Source organism: Salvelinus sp. IW2-2015, linkage group LG2 (genome assembly GCF_002910315.2).
Source record: "Salvelinus sp. IW2-2015 linkage group LG2, ASM291031v2, whole genome shotgun sequence".
NCBI lineage: Eukaryota > Metazoa > Chordata > Actinopteri > Salmoniformes > Salmonidae > Salvelinus > Salvelinus sp. IW2-2015.
Window position 1 is genome coordinate 27,964,010 of NC_036839.1, and position 19,971 is coordinate 27,983,980.

General features: G+C 40.7%; 1 protein-coding gene across 1 annotated transcript in view; it reads right to left on the reverse strand.

The window, feature by feature from the left end:
* LOC111977601 (coiled-coil domain-containing protein 141) overlaps positions 1–12,167 on the reverse strand; it is a 48,361-nt gene extending 36,194 nt beyond the window's left edge. The window contains exons 1-2 of the mRNA XM_024007108.2: positions 11,711–12,167; positions 396–518 (exon numbers count right to left, since the gene is read on the reverse strand). Coding sequence (XP_023862876.1) covers positions 396–518; positions 11,711–11,815 — 228 coding nt within the window. The 5' untranslated portion in view covers positions 11,816–12,167. The remainder of the gene's footprint in view (positions 1–395; positions 519–11,710) is intronic.
* Between the last annotated feature and the right edge of the window lie 7,804 nt (positions 12,168–19,971).

Here is a 19,971-nt window from a genome sequence, read left to right on the forward strand (position 1 = left end):
CTATGCGAAGGACCTGTGTTGCGCTGCATGAGGCAAATGGTGGTCACACCAGATACTGATTGGTTTTATGATCAAGGCCTCTACCTTTAGTGACCAACAGATGCAAATCTGTATTCCCAATTATGTGAAATCCATAGGTATAATTTATTTATTTCAATTGACTGATTTCCTTATATGAACTCAGTAAAATCTTTGAAATTGTTGCATGTTGCATTTACATTTTTGTTCAGTGTAATATGCCCAATGGGCAGCTCATCCTCGTGGCCCAGCATGGTCTCATTCGAATATGTCCAAATAGATACATACAGTATCAATAACAGAATAGTGTACTTATGTCACCTGAGCTGACACATTAGTTGTATGTCGCTCTACTGTATTCCTAATGAGATTATTACCTTGAGTTTGATCAGGAGCTGCTGGTGTTCATCCAGCAGTTTCTTTGTTTCGTCCTGGTTGCTGCCGATCTCCAGCAGGTTGGGATTGGCTTCAGTCAACTGCAGCTTCACCAGTTCCCCACACTACAGTACAAAACACAGACACACACACACAACAAAACACACACTCAACTTTACGGAAGGAGTTGTTTGTTTTCTCCCTTGTGTTTTCAGTACATATTTCATCCCATATTGTAGGAGTAAATAGCCTGTCTGCGTCCATTGGATCAATGAATGTACTACTATGTATCAAAGAGACTCATCCAAGTTAGACCAGCAGGATGGAGAGGTCTGTTTGTGTTGCCCTGCCAAGGCCATGTTACAAGTTGTTTATGTTCCGACTGTGAGCAGGGCAGGTTGGTGTAACATTATACCTGTGAACACCCACATGGTCTCCCTGTGAATTTCACAGTGTGTAAACACCGCTTGGAAATAGGTCTGTCTTCCGCAACCTGGGGTTCCTTTTCCACTATACTGTCGTGTCCCGGGAACACCTTCAGAGTCTGCGTCCCAAATGACACCCTATTCACTACATAGTGTACTACTTTTGACCAGAATCCCTATGGCGAGTGTAGAGAGTATAGGGATATTGTTATCCACGTCGGCACCAACGATGTTAGGATGAAACAGTCAGAGGTCACCAAGCGCAACATAGCTTCAGCGTGTAAATCAGCTAGAAAGATGTGTCGGCATCGAGTAATTGTCTCTGGCCCCCTCCCAGTTAGGGGGAGTGATGAGCTCTACAGCAGAGTCTCACAACTCAAAATCCAAGATGGCAGGATGTCAAGTCGTTTGTCTGTGACTAGTACATTTTAACCTACTAATAACCTATTTATTTATGGTTGAGTTACTTCCTTGTTGTGTAGTGCAAACTATTTTGTTTTTGCTGGTGTAAAGATCACGGGTCTCCCTCAACTCGGCACTTCATTACTTGAAGTTTACCAAAGTAATCCTAATTCTGGCTGGCCTGAGTTCCTTCTTCATCTGCGGAGTGTCTCGTCCAAGCTGCTCCTTTTTGCTCTTCGCCTGGCTGTCAGTGGCAGCTCAACAATCCCCAACCCATTCTCTCAATCGACCTCAACACCCAATCTACTCACACGCGCAAATACTCACATTCAGACTCATACATATACGCTGTCCCTCTCTCCCCTTACCTTCGTTGGCCTCTATTTTTTACATTTGTCCGAGAAAATGACAATTTTCGTGGTATTGCTTTGTGCACTGACTTTACTGAACTCTGGAGAAAACGAACATTGTCACAGGATGAGTACATCTAAAAATGTGCTCTCCCGTCCATTAGACATTTTGTCTGCATGAATTCGCTCTTTTTCACTCGGTCCACTCGTCCAAGTGCCGATGTATTTGTGGCATGATGTGAACAGTACGAATTCGTGTCACTACCAAAGTCTAATCGTTTTGAATGACTGTTTTGTATTGTCTGGAAACTCACTTGTAGAATTCGCTTGCAGTAGGTCTCTTAAAAAAGAGAAGCCGTGCAAGGTTATTAAACAGAGGTGCCTAGTTATTCTTCTTTTGTTGATATCAGGTAACGTGCAACTTAACCCTGGCCCTGATATGCAATGTCTCCAAACCCCCTCTGATTTTAAATCTACATCTGGTTTTGGTATTTTTCATTTAAATGTACGCAGCCTGTTGTCAAAAATTGATGGGGTTAGGATTTGGGCTAAATCAACTGATACTGATGTAATTGTGTTTTCTGAAACCTGGCTCAGCAAGTCTGTTTTTGATAAGGATATTTGTATAAGTGGTTACAATGTTTATCGCACTGATCGAGTTAAGAAAGGTGGGGGTGTGGCTATATATGTAAAAACTAAATTCCCTGTAAGTGTGGCAAAGTCTGAAACTATTTGTAAACAGTTGGAATTTCTTGCTTTGAATATTGAGGTTTCAAAGGGTCTCTCTATAACTGTGATTGGCTGTTATAGACCGTTCTCTGCTCTCGGTGATGCAGTTTCTTCTTTGACGCACCTTATGTCTAAACTTCTTTACAGTGAAATGATCTTGATTGGTGATCTCAACTGGTGTTGGTTAAAGCCGGTGTCTGATGATTTAAAAATGTTTTTGTAATTCTATGAATCTTACCCAGTTGATTAACTCACCCACTCGCCCAAATCTTAAATGCCCAAATAACTCTACCCTGATTGATTTGATATTTACAAATATTCCACATAAATATTCTGCGGTTGGTGTTTTTTGTAATGATTTAAGTGACCATTGTGCTGTTGTTGCTGTTAGAAATACTAAGGTTCCTAAGACAAACCCACGTTTTATTCGTAAGAGAAATTTGAAGTGTTTTAATGAGCAGGCTTTCTTTCATGATTTGTTTTATTTTAACTGGAGCAAGATTGAGCTTATCCCTGATGTGGAAACTGCCTGGATATTCTTTCATGATGGTTTTTTCCAAATAGTAAACAAACATGCCCCATTCCGCAGGTTCAGGATTAAAGGGCGGGATAATCCATGGTTTTCTTCTGAGCTGTCTTGTATTATTCACGACCGTAATCTAGCCTAGGCTAAAGCAAGGAAATCATGTTCTGATGCTGATTGGCTTATTTTTAGGCAGTTACGAAACAAGTGTTATTTTCTTCTCAGGAAGGCCAAGTCTGAATATTTTATGTCTGTTACCACTGATAACCTGAATGACCCTAGAATGTTTTGGAAGGATATTAAGTCTATGTCTGGTAACAGTAATGTTAATGAATTACCGGCATGTGTTTTGAAGGACTCTGTTGCTGTATATGACAAAACTGAAATGCTGAATTGTTTCAATGAGCACATTGTATCATCTGGTAGGCTGTTTGATTCAGTGATCTCTGTCTCTGTACAACCCTGTGTGGATGAACCAGTGAGAGCTGGTCAAACTTTTAGCTTTTTGCCATTCTCAGTGCAGGTGGTACATAAAGCCCTGAAATCCTTAGATCAGAGAAAGCCTGCAGGTCCTGATCTTTTGGATCTCTGCTTTTTAAATCTGGCAGCTGATTTCATAGCTGAACCACTTACATATCTGTTCAATCTAACCCTGGAATGTAATGAAATTCCGAAAATCAGGAAATCAGCATTTGTCCTACCACTTTTAAAAGGGAGAGATCCAACTCTTTTAAATAATTATAGGCCAATCTCAAAGCTGTCACCCCTGGTGAAAATACTTGAAACCCTTGTGAGTGAACAGCTAAAAGAGTTTTTATTTACTAACTCTATTTTATCAATGTACCAATCGGGCTTCAGGAAGAAGCATAGCACAATTACAGCAGCCATGAAGGTTTTAAATGATATCACTGAAGCCCTTGACAAAAAACAGCACTGTGTCTCACTTTTTATTGATCTCTCWAAGGCTTTTGATACAGTTGATCATGCTATTCTAAGGCAGAGATTGTCGAGTGTAGGTCTTTCRGAGCATGCAGTTGCATGGTTTGCTAACTATCTGTCTGATAGAACTCAGTGCACTCAATTTGATGGGCTTATGTCTGTTAAATTGTCTGTCTTTAATGGTGTGCCCCAAGGCTCTGTACTTGGTCCTCTTATTCACTATTTTTATAAATAATTTAGACAAAAATGTCCAAAATGCGCAACTTCATTTTTACGCTGATGATACTGTTATTTACTGTTGTGCCTCGTCTCTTACAAAAGCTTTCCAGAACTTGCAAACTGCTTTTTATACTGTTCAACATACCTTGGGTTAATTGAAGCTTATCCTCAATACTGACTAAACTAATGGTGATTTCTAAAGCAAGAAATAGACCTCTGAACCTTTCACCTATTACTACCTGTCAGGGCAAGGAGATTGAGGTTGTAACCTCATATAAATATCTTGGAATTTTAATTGATGACGGCCTCTCTTTTAAATTGCATATTCAACAAATTGGGATTTTATATATGAATGCTTCCGCTCAGTGTTTGAGATCAATTGACACCCTTTACCATGGCACTTTGAGATTTATTTTAAACTGCAAAACCCTTACGCACCACTGCACTTTGTATACCAGGGTTGGCTGGCCTTCTCTAGTCACTCTGTAACGGCTGTCGTCTTCCTCCTCCGACRAGGAGAGGAGAGAAGGATCGGTGGACCAATACGCAGCGAGGTATGTAGACATAAATGAATTTATTTGAAATACAAAGACGAACACGAAAACACTTGGAAAATTACAAAATAAGAAAACGACGTAGACGAAAACCTGAACATGGAACTTACATAACTACACGCAGAACTCACGGACAGGAACAGACTACATCAAACGAATGAACAGCCAAAACAGTCCCGTGTGGTGCACATACACAGACACGAAAGACACAGGAGACAATCACCCACAAACAAACAGTGTGAACAGCCAACCTATATATGGTTCTCAATCAGAGGAAAACGTCAAACACCTGTCTCTGATTGAGAACCATATAAGGCTGATTACAAGACCTAAACATAGAAACACAAAACATAGAAATGCCCACCCACACTCACGCCCTGACCGACTAACACATACAAAACAACAGAAAATAGGTCAGGAACGTGACACACTCGTAGGCTCAGTCACTGGTATACTTTTATTTACAAAGCCATTTTGGGTTTACTACCTTTTTATGTGGGCATTTTTATTGTTCAGAAATGTGGTGGGTACTCTCTTCGTTCGCTGGACTTTATCCTGCTAACTGTTCCAAATGTCCGAACTGAATTTGGTAAAAGGGCTTTTATGTACTCCGCGCCATCGTCTTGGAACGTCTTACAAAATACTTTTAAACTGGAAGAACTTGTCCCGATTGGTATTTTTAAATCACTGATGAATGATCTTGAGACTGATTCCCTGACCTGTCAATGTTTTTAATTTGCTGTTTTTGATTTTGTAATACTCTTGTGAATTCTATGGTTTTTACTAGATTACTTGTAGTTTTTCATGTTGTTTGTCTGTAATTTTTGTAATGACTTGGTGCTGGCTATCTTGGTCAGGACGCTCTTGAAAAATAGATTTTAAATCTCAATGAGCCCTTCCTGTCACGCCCTGRCCTTAGAGAGCCTTTTTATGTCTCTATTAGGTTTGGTCAGGGTGTGATTTGGGGAGGGCATTCTATGTTTTGTTTTCTATGTTTCTTTATTTCTATGTTTTGGCCAGGTATGGTTCTCAATCAGGGACAGCTGTCTATCGTTGTCTCTGATTGGGAACCATTCTTAGGTAGCCCTTTTTCCCTCCTTTCAGTGTGGGTAGTTGTCTTTGTTTGTGGCACTATAGCCCTTAAGCTTCATGGTTGTTTATGTATTGTTTATTGTTTTGTTGGCGATATCCAAATAAAATGGAATATGTACGCTCACAACGCTGCACCTTGGTCTTCTTCCAGCATCGGCCGTGAACTTCCTGGTTAAATAACGGTTAAATTAAATTAAATTTAAAARTCGCTGGTTGAAAACTGTTTTCTGCCCCTCCCAAAAGATAGAATTTGTAGATAAGTGGCCCTCTTCTGGGACTCACCCACAAACAGGACCAAGCCCGGCCTGTTGAGGAGTGACGGACTCCATCCTAGCTGGAGGGGTGCTCTCATCTTATCTACGAACATAGACAGGGCTCTAACTCCCCTAGCTCCAGAATGAGACAGGGTGCAGGCCAGGTAGCATGCTGTTAGCCAGCCTGCCAGCTTAGTGGAGTCTGCCACTAGCACAGTCAATGTAGTCAGCTCAGCTATCTCCATTGAGACCGTGTCTGTGCCTCGACCTGGGTTGGGCAAAACTAAACATGGCGGTGTTCACCTTAGGAATAAAGATCTCCTCCATTCCTGCCATTATTGAAAGAGATTGTGATACCTCACATCTCAAAATAGGGCTACTTAATGTTAGATCCCTCACTTCCAAGGCAGTTATAGTCAATGAACTAATCACTGATCATAATCTTGATGTGATTGGCCTGACTGAAACAAGGCTTAAGCCTGATGAATTTACTGTGTTTAAATGAGGCTTCACCTCTTGGTTACACTAGTGGCTATATCCCCCGCGCATCCCGCAAAGGCTGATGTGTTGCTCACATTTATGATAGCAAATTTCCATTTCTCAAAAAGAAATACTATGTTTTCGTCTTTTAAGCTTCTAGTCATTAATCTATGCAGCCTACTCAATCACTTTTTATAGCTACTGTTTACAGGCCTCCTGGGCCATATACAGCGTTCCTCACTGAGTTCCCTGAATTCCTATCGGACCTTSTAGTCATGGCAGATAATATTCAAATTTTTGGTGACTTTAAAATTCACATGGAAAAGTCCACAGACCCACTCCAAAAGGCTTTCGGAGCCATCATAAACTCAGTGGGTTTTGTCCAAAATGTCTCCGGACCTACTCACTGCCACAGTCATACTCTGGACCTAGTTTTGTCCCGTGGAATAAATGTTGTGGATCTTAATGTTTTTGCTCATAATCCTGGAATATTGGACCACCATTTTATTATGATTGCAACCGCAACAAATAATCTGCTCAGACCCCAACCAAGGAGCATCAAAAGTCATGCTATAAATTCTCGGACAACCCAAAGATTCATAGATGCCCTTCCAGACTCCCTCCACCTACCCAAGGACGTCAGAGTACAAAAATCAGTTAACCACCTAACTGAGGAACTCAGTTTAACCTTGTGCAATACCCTAGATGCAGTCGCACCCCTATAAACAAAAAACATTTGTCATAAGAAACTAGCTCCCTGTTATACAGAAAATACCCGAGCTCTGAAGCAAGCTTCCAGAAAATTGGAACGCAAATGGCGCTACACCAAACTGGAAGTCTTCCGACTAGCTTGGAAAGACAGTACCATGCAGTATCGAAGCGCCCTCACTGCTGCTCGATCATCCTATTTGTCCAACTTAATTGAGGAAAACATGAACAATCCAAAATTAATTTTTGATACTGTCGCAAAGCTAACTAAAAAGCAACATTCCCCAAGAGAGGATGGCTTTCATTTCAGCAGTGATACATTCATTAACTTCTTTGAGGAAAAGATCATGATCATTAGAAAGCAAATTATGGACTCCTCTTTAAATCTGCGTATTCCTCCAAAGCTCAGTTGTCCAGAGTCTGCACAACTCTGCCAGGACCTAGGGAGACACTCAAGTTTTTTAGTACTATATCTCTTGACACATTGATGAAAATAATCATGGCCTCTAAACCTTCAAGCTTCATACTTGACCCTATTCCAACTAAACTACTGAAAGAGCTGCTTCCTGTGCTTGGCCCTCCTATGTTGAACATAATAAACAGCTCTCTATCCACCGGATGTGTACCAAACTCACTAAAAGTGGCAGTAATAAAGCCTCTCTTGAAAAAGCCAAACCTTGACCCAGAAAATATACAAAACTATCGGCCAATATCGAATCTCCCATTCCTCTCAAAAAACAATTAAAAAGCTGTTGCGCAGCAACTCACTGCCTTCCTGAAGACAAACAATGTATACGAAATGCTTCAGTCTGGTTTTAGACCCCATCATAGCACTGAGACTGCACTTGTGAAGGTGGTAAATGACCTTTTAATGGCGTCAGACCGAGGCTCTGCATCTGTCCTCGTGTTCCTAGACCTTAGTTCTGCCTTTGATACCATCGATCACCACATTCTTTTGGAGAGATTGGAAACCCAAAATAGTCTACATGGACAAGTTCTGGCCTGGTTTAGATCTTAACTGTTGGAAAGATATCAGTTTGTCTCTGTGGATGGTTTGTCCTCTGACAAATCAACTGTACATTTCGGTGGTCCTCAAGGCTCCGTTTTAGGACCACTATTGTTTTCACTATATATYTTWCCTCTTGGCGATGTCATTCGGAAACATAATGTTAACTTTCAGTGCTATGCGGATGACACACAGCTGTACATTTTGATGTAACATGGTGAAGCCCCAAAATTGCACTCCCTGGAAGCCTGTGTTTCAGACATAAGGAAGTGGATGGCTGCAAATGTTCTACTTTTAAACTCAGACAAAACAGAGATTCTTGTTCCAGGTCCCAAGAAACAAAGAGATCTTCTGTTGGATCTGACAATTAATCTTGAACTAGAACCAAAAAATTTGATCATATTTCTCCAGTGCTAGCCTCTCTACACTGGCTTCCTGTTAAGGCAAGGGCTGATTTCAAGAATTTACTGCTAGCCTACAAAGCATTACATGGGCTTGCTCCTACCTATCTTTCCAATTTGATCCTGCCGTACATACCTACACGTACGCCACGGTCACAAGACGCAGGCCTCCTTATTGTCCCTAGAATTTCTAAGCAAACAGCTGGAGGCAGGGCTTTCTTCTATAGAGCTCCATTTTTAGGGAATGGTCTGCCTACCCATGTGAGAGACCCAGACTTGGTCTCAACCTTAAAGTCTTTATTGAAGACTAATCTCTTCAGTAGGTCCTATGATTGAGTGCAGTTTGGCCCAGGAGTATGAAGGTGAACAGAAAGGCACTGGAGCAACAAACTGCCCTTGCTGTCTCTGCCTGGCTGGTTCCCCTCTCTCCACTGGGATTMTCTGCCTCTAACCCTATTACAGGGGATGAGTCACTGGCTTACTGGTGCTCTTCCATGCCGTCCCTAGGAGGGGTTCGTCACTTGAGTGGGTTGAGTCACTGACGTGATCTTCCTGTCCGGGTTGTGCCGTGGCGGAGATCTTTGTGGGCTATACTTAGCCTTGTCTCAGGATGGTAAGTTGGTGGTTGAAGATATCCCTCTAGTGGTAGGGGYTGTGCTTTGGAAATGTGGGTGGGGTTATATCCGACTGTTTGGCCATGTCCGGGGGTATCGTCGGACGGGGCCATAGTGTCTCCCGACCCCTCCTGTCTCAGCCTCCAGTATTTATKCTGCAGTAGTTTATGTGTCGGGGGGCTAGGGTCAGTCTGTTATATCTGGAGTATTTCTCCTGTCTTATCCGGTGTCCTGTGTGATTTTAAGTATGCTCTCTCTAATTCTCTCTCTCTTTTTCTCTCTTTCTTTCTCTCTCTCGGAGGACCTGAGCCCTAGGACCATGGCTCAGGACTACCTGGCCTGATGACTCCTTGCTGTCCCCAGTCCACCTGGCCGTGCTGCTGCTCCAGTTTCAACTGTTCTGCCTGCGGCTATGAAGCCCTGACCTGTACACCGGACGTGCTACCTGTCCCAGACCTGCTGTTTTCAACTCTCTAGAGACAGCAGGAGCGGTAGAGATACTCTGAGTGATCGGCTATGAAAAGCCAACTGCCATTTACTCCTGAGGTGCTGACCTGTTGCACCCTCGACAACCACTGTGATTATTATTATTTGACCCTGCTGGTCATCTATGAACATTTGAACATCTTGGCCATGTTCTGTTATAATCTCCACCCGACACAGCCAGAAGAGGACTGGCCACCCCTCATAGCCTGGGTCCTCTCTAGGTTTCTTCCTTAGGTTCTGGCCTTTCTAGGGAGTTTTTCCTAGCCACCGTGCTTCTACACCTGCATTGCTTGCTGTTTGGGGTTTTAAGCTGGGTTTCTGTACAGTACTTTGTGACATCGGCTGATGTAAGAAGGGATTTATAAATACATTTGATTGATTGATTGATTGATATGGACCCTGGTCAAAAGTAGTGCACTATATAGGGAATATTGTGCCATCTAGGACAGATGACGACAATATCAAACCATTAAACTGACTTAGGAATTCCTTTGCTGTAATTACTGATACTGATACCTCTCTGGGTGACATATTAACTCCAAATTATCTCAAAGTTAAGCTTTTCTTTAAAGTGTCACTCTGAAAGTCAAAAGCACCAACAGCTGTTGCTGCAGCCTATATGACAGTATTACTACATCGGGTCTGTAGTTTACGCTAAACTATATGCCTATAATGTCTCCAGTGTGACATACATTGGACATTTGAATAGACATTACAGTAATTGATTTGTCAATGACGACCGTGGTGGTTACAGCCACATTGTACTATTGTACGCATGGGCACTGCGAGGATCACCAACAGCTGTTAAGCCAAATTACAAGATGTATGGGTGTCTCAAGCGTTAGAGTAGCCAATGTTGTCTCAAATGTAAGGAATCATTTCACTTACACAATAATTGATTTGTCAATAACCACGGTGGTTATGTGGTTACAGCCACAGAGTGAGCATGGGCAATGTAACTATGTCTGTGCTAGCTGTAGAGATTATTTCTTACTAGGCATGTTTTGCTCTTTAATCATTGCATGCCTTAGATTGCAGCTGTGGCTGTGGCAGTCAGTTTAAAGGGGCCTCGGAACGCAGGGGAACGCCATCCCCTTCACAACCAAAAGTGGTCAACAAAATTGATGGCAGAGGATACAACAGAGGACAACAAACATCTCTCTCTTTTCAAACAAAATATAGGCAAAAAAAAGATTTGTCATATTTGAAAACCATCTCCTCTGTTTCTGTTTTACCATATCTAATATCTTTCCCACACATTTAGAATGTATTTCACACAGGTATGTGGGAAAATAAAAACATTGAAAGGTAAACTTTTTAAAAAATGCTTAAGATCTAATGTCCATTGTTTTATTACTACTGTGGGAAAGCCCTGCAGGGCTGCCTACATGTTGAGATGTACATGGTGTTAGTATGTGAGGCATTGATATAAGCCTTCTGGTTTGGCTAGGAAATGTTTCCTATAAGCTTAATGGACAAACAGAGAGAGCTATTGACACCTCAGGACACCAGCTGAACAATGAGGACTATGTGAGCTTGTGACATCACTGACAACATTAAATGCCTTTCTCTGGCTGCATCCCAAATGGCACCCTATTCCCTATATAGGTTAGTGCACTACTTTTGAACAGACCAGACCGAGGCACCATAAAGGGAATAGGGTGCCTTTTGGAACACACCCTCTATTAGCAGCAGCACTTTGGAAAGAAGATCGATGGATGCAGATYGCTGAACACTGTGAGGTCAGTGTCTGTCAGATTCAGACAGATCAATAATCTAGCCTGACACTGAATTATACCCAGTTGTTGTTGTTATATCTTCATAACACTATGGTAATGTTGGACAACCTTTCTGTTAAAACTGCTTGTAAATACTGATCTTCTCCCTCCATCATTTTTTTCAATTTTTTTAGATGGCCTGATCAACCATTTCTGACCAAAGTAGAGTTCTGAGAGGCATACATCCAAACATTTCTTAGAACAAGTTCTGTTCACCTGAGATATCTACAAACGTGAGAAKAATAAATGGGTTTTATATAGTGCTTTAAAGGACCCAAAATACTCTTAAAAAGGCAATTAAAGACAGCTAAAGACAACCCAAAGACACAACTAAATAATATTTTAGAAGGTCGGTACCTTGAGCACAGTGACAATAATCTGAGAGTCGCCAGCTTGCACGGCAATAGTGCTGATTGTTGTTGTGGCAGCAGGTTGACCTCCAGTGTCACCTTTGTTAGACATTGTTTCCCCTGTCCAAACGTAAGAAATTTACAGCCTCTACTGTCCCCCTCTGCTTCCTGGATCCTGAAAATCGTTGTCTGTCTCCTATTCTCTCACTTCAGTCTCTGGGGACTTCACAACTCAACAGCAACAGTCCTTCAATATTTCCTTTGAAGGTAGAGTGACCAAACAAAAACCACAGTAGAGAGTCCCCCTCGTCCAACAGGTGTTATAAAATCCAGTTCCGTTGAAAGGTGTATGTTTCATCAGTGGTGTTCTGGCCCCGTTCCACTCACTCCAGTCCCACAGCAGAGCCACTAGCGTCAATGGACTGACTGACACTCAACAGGCAGGAGACACAGAGCAGAGAGAAGTTGACAGGGCAGAACACGGCAGGCAACTGTGTTAAAAATAGAAATATCACACTGTGCTGTGTTGGGAGCCATTTTGACACACCCCTAGTTCGTTGGCTCCGCTCTACTCTGGTCTATTTTCACAACCGCCCCCTCTCCCTGCCTGTCTCTCTACCAGCCCCTCTTTATCTTTTCCTGCCTCCCATTCCACACAGACAAACCCCACAAAAGCACCAGTCCATCCATGGAATATCATATCAATTGGCCTATCTACTGTATCTTCCAATAGAAGGGAAAATACCCTGTGAGTCAACACAGTTGGACAGATTATTATCTTGCTCCTCTGGGTCTGTGAATAAGTTTTTCTACAGCCAAAAGCCAAGAACACTTAACACTTGTCTGCTGCACTAGTGTTTAAGTATCTTCTAAGAGAGAGAAAAGTCCACACCCTCCTGGCTGGCTGACTAGAAACCCCTTTAAGCAGGTAGCCTAGCGGTTAAGCACATTGGGCCAGTAACCGAACGGTCACTGGTTCAGAGCCGGCAAGGTGGAAAAATCTGCCATTCTGCTCTTGAGCAAGGTGGTTAGAGAGAGAGAGTCAGAGAGAAAATGCTGATACAGCAGGGAAACACAAACAGACCTCAGCTTCCTGCAGGCCCAATTTCTGAGTGTCTTTGATACTTGATCCAATAGAGAGAAGTATGCCATTGACTCTCCTAAGATAATGATATACAGTATGTACAAAACATTAGGAACACCTTCCTAATATTGAGTTGCATGCACCCTCCTCCTTTTGCCCTCAGAACAGGCTCAATTCATTGGTGCATGGACTCTATAAGGTGTCGAAAGAGTTCCACATGCTGACCCATGTTGACGACAATGCTTCCCACAGTTGTGTTAAGTTGTCCTTTGGGTGGTGGACCATTCCTGATATGCACAGGAAACTGTTGAGCGTTAAAAAAAACAGCAGCGTTGCAGTTCTTGACCTGTGTGCCTGGAACCTAATAAAATACACCGTTCAAAGGCACTTAAATCTTTTGTCTTGCCCATTGACCCTCTGAATGACACACATACACAATCCATGTCTCAATTGTCTCAATTGTCTCAGTGGAATTAACAGATGACATCAATAAGGGATCATAGCTTTTAGATAGATAGATAGATAGATAGATAGATAGATAGATAGATAGATAGATAGATAGATAGATAGATAGATAGATAGATAGATAGATAGATAGATAGATAGATAGATAGATAGTAGATAGATAGATAGTAGAGATAGATAGATAGATAGATAGATAGATAGATAGATAGATAGATAGATAATAGATAGTAGATAGATAGATAGATAGATAGATAGATAGATAGATAGATAGATAGATAGATAGATAGATAGATATAGATAGATAGATAGATAGATGATAGATGATAGATAGATAGATAGATAGATAGATAGATAGATAGATAGATAGATAGATAGATAGATAGATAGATGATAGATAGATAGATAGATAGATAGATAGATAGATAGATAGATAGATAGATAGATAGATAGATAGATAGATAGATAGATAGATAGATAGATAGATAGATAGATAGATAGATAATAGATAGATAGATAGATAGATAGATAGATAGATAGATAGATAGATAGATAGATAGATAGATAGATAGATAGATAGATAGATAGATAGATAGATAGATAGATAGATAGATAGATAGATAGATACCGTATATATATTTGTATTGTAAACTGGAGGAAGAAACAAACAAACACAACAAACACAATATATGTGTCCAAACTGTAACCACTGTTCTAATCTGCAGTATAGCCTAATAACTGTATTGTTTTATAAGAGGAGGCGTAATTGTAGTGGGCTTAGTTAGAGGGCATGCCAAGGTTAAAGGACAGAGAACTGACTGTCTGTAATGGGTAGCACTGTGGAGGAGGTGAATGTGAATAATCAAACTGGGCTTCATACTGGGTAGAAATGCTCCATCTCGAGAATAGTACCACTGTTTGGGGTTTACGCTGTGGGACTTCACTGTGTTTGCTACTGACTGCCAAACAATAATATGAACAATCATGACTGTTGAAGCGACAGTGGTGCCTGACTTAGATGCTTGAGGGAAGACATTTGTGTGGCATGTAGCCTACTCACAGGCATGCCAGGGAGCCTGACTGTCAAAATAAATATTGTGATTGTTAACAAGACAACTTGACTCTGCATGTCATGCTTCCCCAATGACACTACAGCCACTCAGACCCGGGTTCAAATACTACTTGAAATCCAGAGTTCCAGATGTTTTCACTTTTTGGAGTTTACTATTGGTTCCAATGTAACATGCAAGCTCAGTCAACCACAGCTAAAATATTTTAAATAATTTGAAATAGTATTTGAACCCAGGTCTGCAGGCAGGCTGGAGACAGCTGTTGGAGAAGTTAGAGAAACAGCTGAGAAAGTAAGACTGTGTTGAAAGATCAGCCGAGTCGGGGGCGCACACACACACACAGCCCAGGACAGCTTGGGAGGACCTGGAAGGCCCCCTCACTCCAAARAGCCACCTGTGGGTGTCCCCTGATAAAGCTATCCCTGCTAGCGTCCCTCTCTGAGCGACATCCCAAATGGCACCATATTCCCTATATAGTGCAGTGTTCACTACTTTTGACAAGGGCCCCTAGGGCTTTGGTTAAAACTTGTGTACCCTAAAGAGAATAGGGGGTAATTTGGGATGCACCCTCTGAGTGGCCCCGGCCTGGCTGAGAGAAATCAGAGAACGTTAAATATAGCATCACCATCAGCCTCATGTCATTAAGCATCAACAACAGCTACAGTATCACCTTCAAGATTTAGGCCTATTAAAAGCTACTGGGTCAGATAGATGCAAACATTGTAAAGTATCACCTTTAAGCTATATTAAAATATCAAGTTTGGTGACARTAAAAGTGTCCGAGCAGACATTCCCTTGTTTTCAATAAACTGGGCCACAAACAGCATTTGCTTTGGAATTTTCCCCCCATGTGGATATAATATTTGTTTGTGTTGCGTTGTTTGATGTGTGAATATAAATCTTTTTGTCTATTTGTTTATAGTTACTATTACCTCCCAACAAAATAAAAATAACCATTAACAAGACAAGACCTAGTAAACCCAGAAGCCACCACAACACCTTACAGATGGTTTTGACTAGATGGTATACAGTTTATGTCAGAATTCACCAGAATTGACTTTTCGTAGCAGGTTAGGAGAATTTACACAGCAGGTTAGGAGAACAAACGTAGCAGGTTAGGGGAATTATGTTAAGGTCAGGAAAATTGTAAGGGTTAGGTAAAATGCCCCAAAAAATGTACATTTTACACAAGCTGTAATCTTTCTAGCCATGACCCTAGCCCTAAGGCCAACAGATGGCAATATTGAGTCATTTCATTTTACCGTCCAAACGCATTGAATGCAGCTTATACATTMGTGTGTCCCTCGTGGACCGGTTCGTACCTAAAACATTCTCCATTCAGGCTGCATAGGCTTCGATTTCCTCCTTAACTTTATTTAATTGTGTGAAGGCAGAAAACAACAGGGAAAATATGCGTACTTTCCTTATGAAACACACATTTTCACCACCATGCTAGAGTGGCTTAATACTAATCTTGGATGTTGTGTATCGCTTCCAAAAATAATTCAGATTTGTTCAGTAAATACTGAAATTAGTGATGGGAAACCGAGGCTCTCTGAACCCTATGGGGCTTTCAACAAACTGTGCCAAAAAACTGTTTATTACTCAGAGCTTCTAACGCAATGCACATTAGTGACATCTGCTGGTCATGAATAAATATCAGCATGTTTGATGTTAATATATACTTTTTCCCCTGTCACTCCTTCCATACTTTGTACCTAAGTGCGAACTTAGGTAAAGTAAATGTAGCCTACTTAGAATGTGAGGTTCACATCCTACTTACCTTTTTGCCTCATGGTTCACAATTTATTTTATTGTCCATATGTGGTATTATTTAGGATGCTGAAGACAAAAGATTATCATAGGCTACACTTAATAAAAACAAATAATTTGAACAACAACGGAAAGATAGTGTGGTTTCACAGAACATACATTTCCAAACATAGCCAGATCTTGTGCCTATGCCAGTCTCAGATACCTGCTGAGCTACTGCATGGTTGCAATACACTGGAAACATTTTAACTATCATAAATTGGTAAATAAGGTGTCCAGTAGAGGTCAGTGTTTGAAAGCAACTTGGAAGAAAGCACCGACACAACAAACAACAACACAACATACAAAAACAGAAATATACAGATAGGAGTAGACAAACTTAACCTAGACAGAGGTATTATATTTCAAAAGAAAATGTACATTTGTCAAAAAACTTTTATGGTATGTACTGCTTTTTAGTTTTTACATTTACTGATCATTTCTAAATAATGATTCAGTTCTATGTTAAATCATTTAAAGAGGGTTTGTTCTCCGCCACCTCATCTTATCAATAAAGAATCTTCCAAGTATAATAATCAAATGAACAATAAATATTTAACCGGGGTCCATATCAGTTGGGTCAGAATAAAACGTAATATCAGAGTCTTCCAAATTAACATTAACAGTAGGTTACTTTGAAATAAAGTATTCTAACTCAATCCTAAATCTTCTGATGAGAGCAGTCCCAAAATCAATAGTCAAGAGTTTCTGGGTCACAAACACAAAACACATATGTCATCTCTAGCAATTTTGAATCTGTGTACAGTAAAGGTCTTGAATGAGTTAATATGATACTTCTTTCACCTTGTTAGATATACAATATTTGCTAGACAACAATGAAACGTTGTTCCAGTTCACTTGTCCCAGGGCTGCATTCCAGTATATTCTAGCAGAAGGAATAGTAACACCTTGACAGAGCTTTCTCATATATATATACAGTACCAGTCAAAAGTTTGGACACACCTACTAATTCAAGTATTTTTCTTAATTTTTACTATTTTCTACATTGTAGAATAATAGTGAAGACATCGAAACTGTTAAATAACACAAATGGAATCATGTAGTAACCAAAAAAGTATTAAACAAATCCAAATATATTTTACATTTGAGATTCTTCAAAGTAGTCACCCTTTGCCTTGATGACAGCTTTGCTGTCCAGGTAGTCACCTGGAATTTCAATTAACAGGTGTGCCTTGTTAAAAGTTAATTTGTGGAATTTCTTTCCTTCTTAATGCGTTTGATATGAGTAGTGTAGTTCAGTGATGTTGTATTGGATTTGCCTCAAACATAACGCTTTGCATACAGGACATAAATGTAGTTTCTTTTCCACATTTTTTACATTTTTACTTTAGTGCCTGATTGCAAATAGGATGCACTTCCTGGAATAATTGTATTCTGTATAGGCTTCCTTCTTTTCACTTATTTAGGTTTGAATTGTGGAGTAAATACAATGTTGTTGATCCATCAGTTTTCTCCTATCAAAGACATTAAACTGTTTTAAGGTCACCATTGGCCTCATGGTGAAATCCCTGAATGGTTTCCTTCCTCTTCGGCAACTGAGTTAGGAAGGACGCCTGTATCTTTCTAGTGTCTGGGTGTATTGATACATCATCCAAAGGGTAAGTAATAACTTCACCATGCTCAAAAGGATATTCAATGTATTTTTTTCTTTCTTTTTAGCCCATCTACCAATAGGTGCCCTTCTTTGTGTGGCATTGGAAAACCTCCCTGGTCTTTGTGGTTGACTGTCTTTGTGGTTGATATAATTGTATATCTGGGATACAGAGATGAGGTAGTCATTCAAAAATCATCTTAAACACAGAGTGAGTCCATGCAACTTATTATGTGACTAGTTAAGAACATATTTACTCCTGAACTTATTTAGGCTTGCCATAAGAAAGAGGTTGAATACTTATTGACTCAAGACCTTTCAGCTTTTCATTTTTTAATTAATTTGTAAACATTTATAAAAACATAATTCAACTTTGACATTACGGGGTGTTGTGTCTAGGCCAGTGACACAAAATCTAAATGCAATTCATTTTAAATTCAGGCTGTAACACAACAAAATGTGGAAAAAGTCCAAAGGGGTGTAAACACTTGCTGAAGGCCGTGTAAAGCATTTTCCAATTTTCTCAACAATWGGAGAGAATTGTAAATTGTCCCTTTCTTTCTGATACCAATATATGTGATCACATCCTTTACAGGGATATTACATATTGAAATTTAGCAGACACTCTTATCCAGAGCAATTCAGGTTTGCTCAAGGGCACATTGACAGAGTGTTCACTTAGTCGGCTTGGGGATTTGAACCAGCAACCTTTCAGTTAACTGCTSAACACTCTTAACCACTAGGCTACCTGCGGTCAATAATTCACAATGCAAATCATTCACATTTCCTAATATTCAGAGATAAACCAGACATGCAATAGACAATCTTTGGCGTGATGAAGTGACGTCATTTGTCACGTGGTAATGTTAGAAACTACAGTGTATACCATCTATGCTTTGAAATGAGCAACCTATTATTATTATTATTTTTATTTATTTATTTTTACATTTTATTTATATAATTGCATGATTTAGGATGTTAAATACAACACTGAAAAGCCTATGCTTCTCAAAACGTATCATTTAAAATGAGAATGAGCTGCACTCCAGTAGCTCTGGGGGTGAATTGGAATAGAGTGAGGATGAATTACCTGAGGTGGCAGGCTCCAGCCTCCACCGATGGTCATGATAAAGACAAATGTGGTCCAGTGGCAGTGACATTTTTGAATCGGTAAAGGTAACCCGAAGTGGACTTGTGATGATTTTTTGTGTTTCTTCCGCCTAGAGGGAGCGGGCGCTCCACGCCATGTGAATGGGGACAAGAGCTCTTACTTGTTTTGCTTTCAGGAACAGGGTGGAGAAAGGAAAGGAGTGATTACTGGGTGGAGGTGGATCAACTGAAGTAGGGGTGCCCATGTTGCTGGGGATCAGAAGTATCCAATGCGAGAGAAGCAAGTTGAGGTTGCCAGGGTCAGAGTTGTACAGAAGGTGTCATATGCCGAGGCAGTGAAGAAAGTAGAGGAAGATGGGTGAGGGATCCTAAGAGGCTCCCGGTGAGTAGTAGACTTTTCACAAGTACAGAGGGAATTGGGAAAGGGGGATTTAACCCATCAGAGAGGTATGGGGGGCTGCCTTAATCAACATCCATGTTTTCGGTGCCCAGGAAACAGTGGGTTAACTGCCTTGCTCAGGGGCAGAACGACAGATGTTTACCTTGACAGCTTGGGGATTCAATCCAGCAACCTATTGGTTACTGGCCCAATGCTCTAACCACTAGGCTACCTGCCTAATGCAATGTGCTTCAGTAAGGTTGGYTTTTTAGTGTTCCTTGCCATGGTTATTAACTGTACCACAGAAATGGAACGTAAATCATTGAAAATAGGTGTTGTGGTGGCAGCTGCAGAGAAGTACTTGGGTTTACGAGATTTTATTGCAGAAGAGTTACAAGGGTGTGTTGAATGGTAGTGTCCCGGGCTCCCAGGCCGTCGCCCTGGTGTAGGATCAGATAGAGTCAAAATAGGGGAATGGGATGGTGGGTTCTTAATGAGTTGGCAGGATAATATTTTTTTTTTATTTTTTTCCCTTTTTGTATAACAAAGTTAATGGATTTAAACTCCAGTCCAGTTGGGGGCGGTAGTGCACCATCAATATTGGATGCCAACTGCCGTTAAACCCAAACAAACCAGAATTTGTATTTATTTATTTTTATTTAACCTTTATTTAACTAGCCAAGTCAGTTAAGAACAAATTCTTATTTACAATGACGGCCAACGGCCTACCCGTCATTGT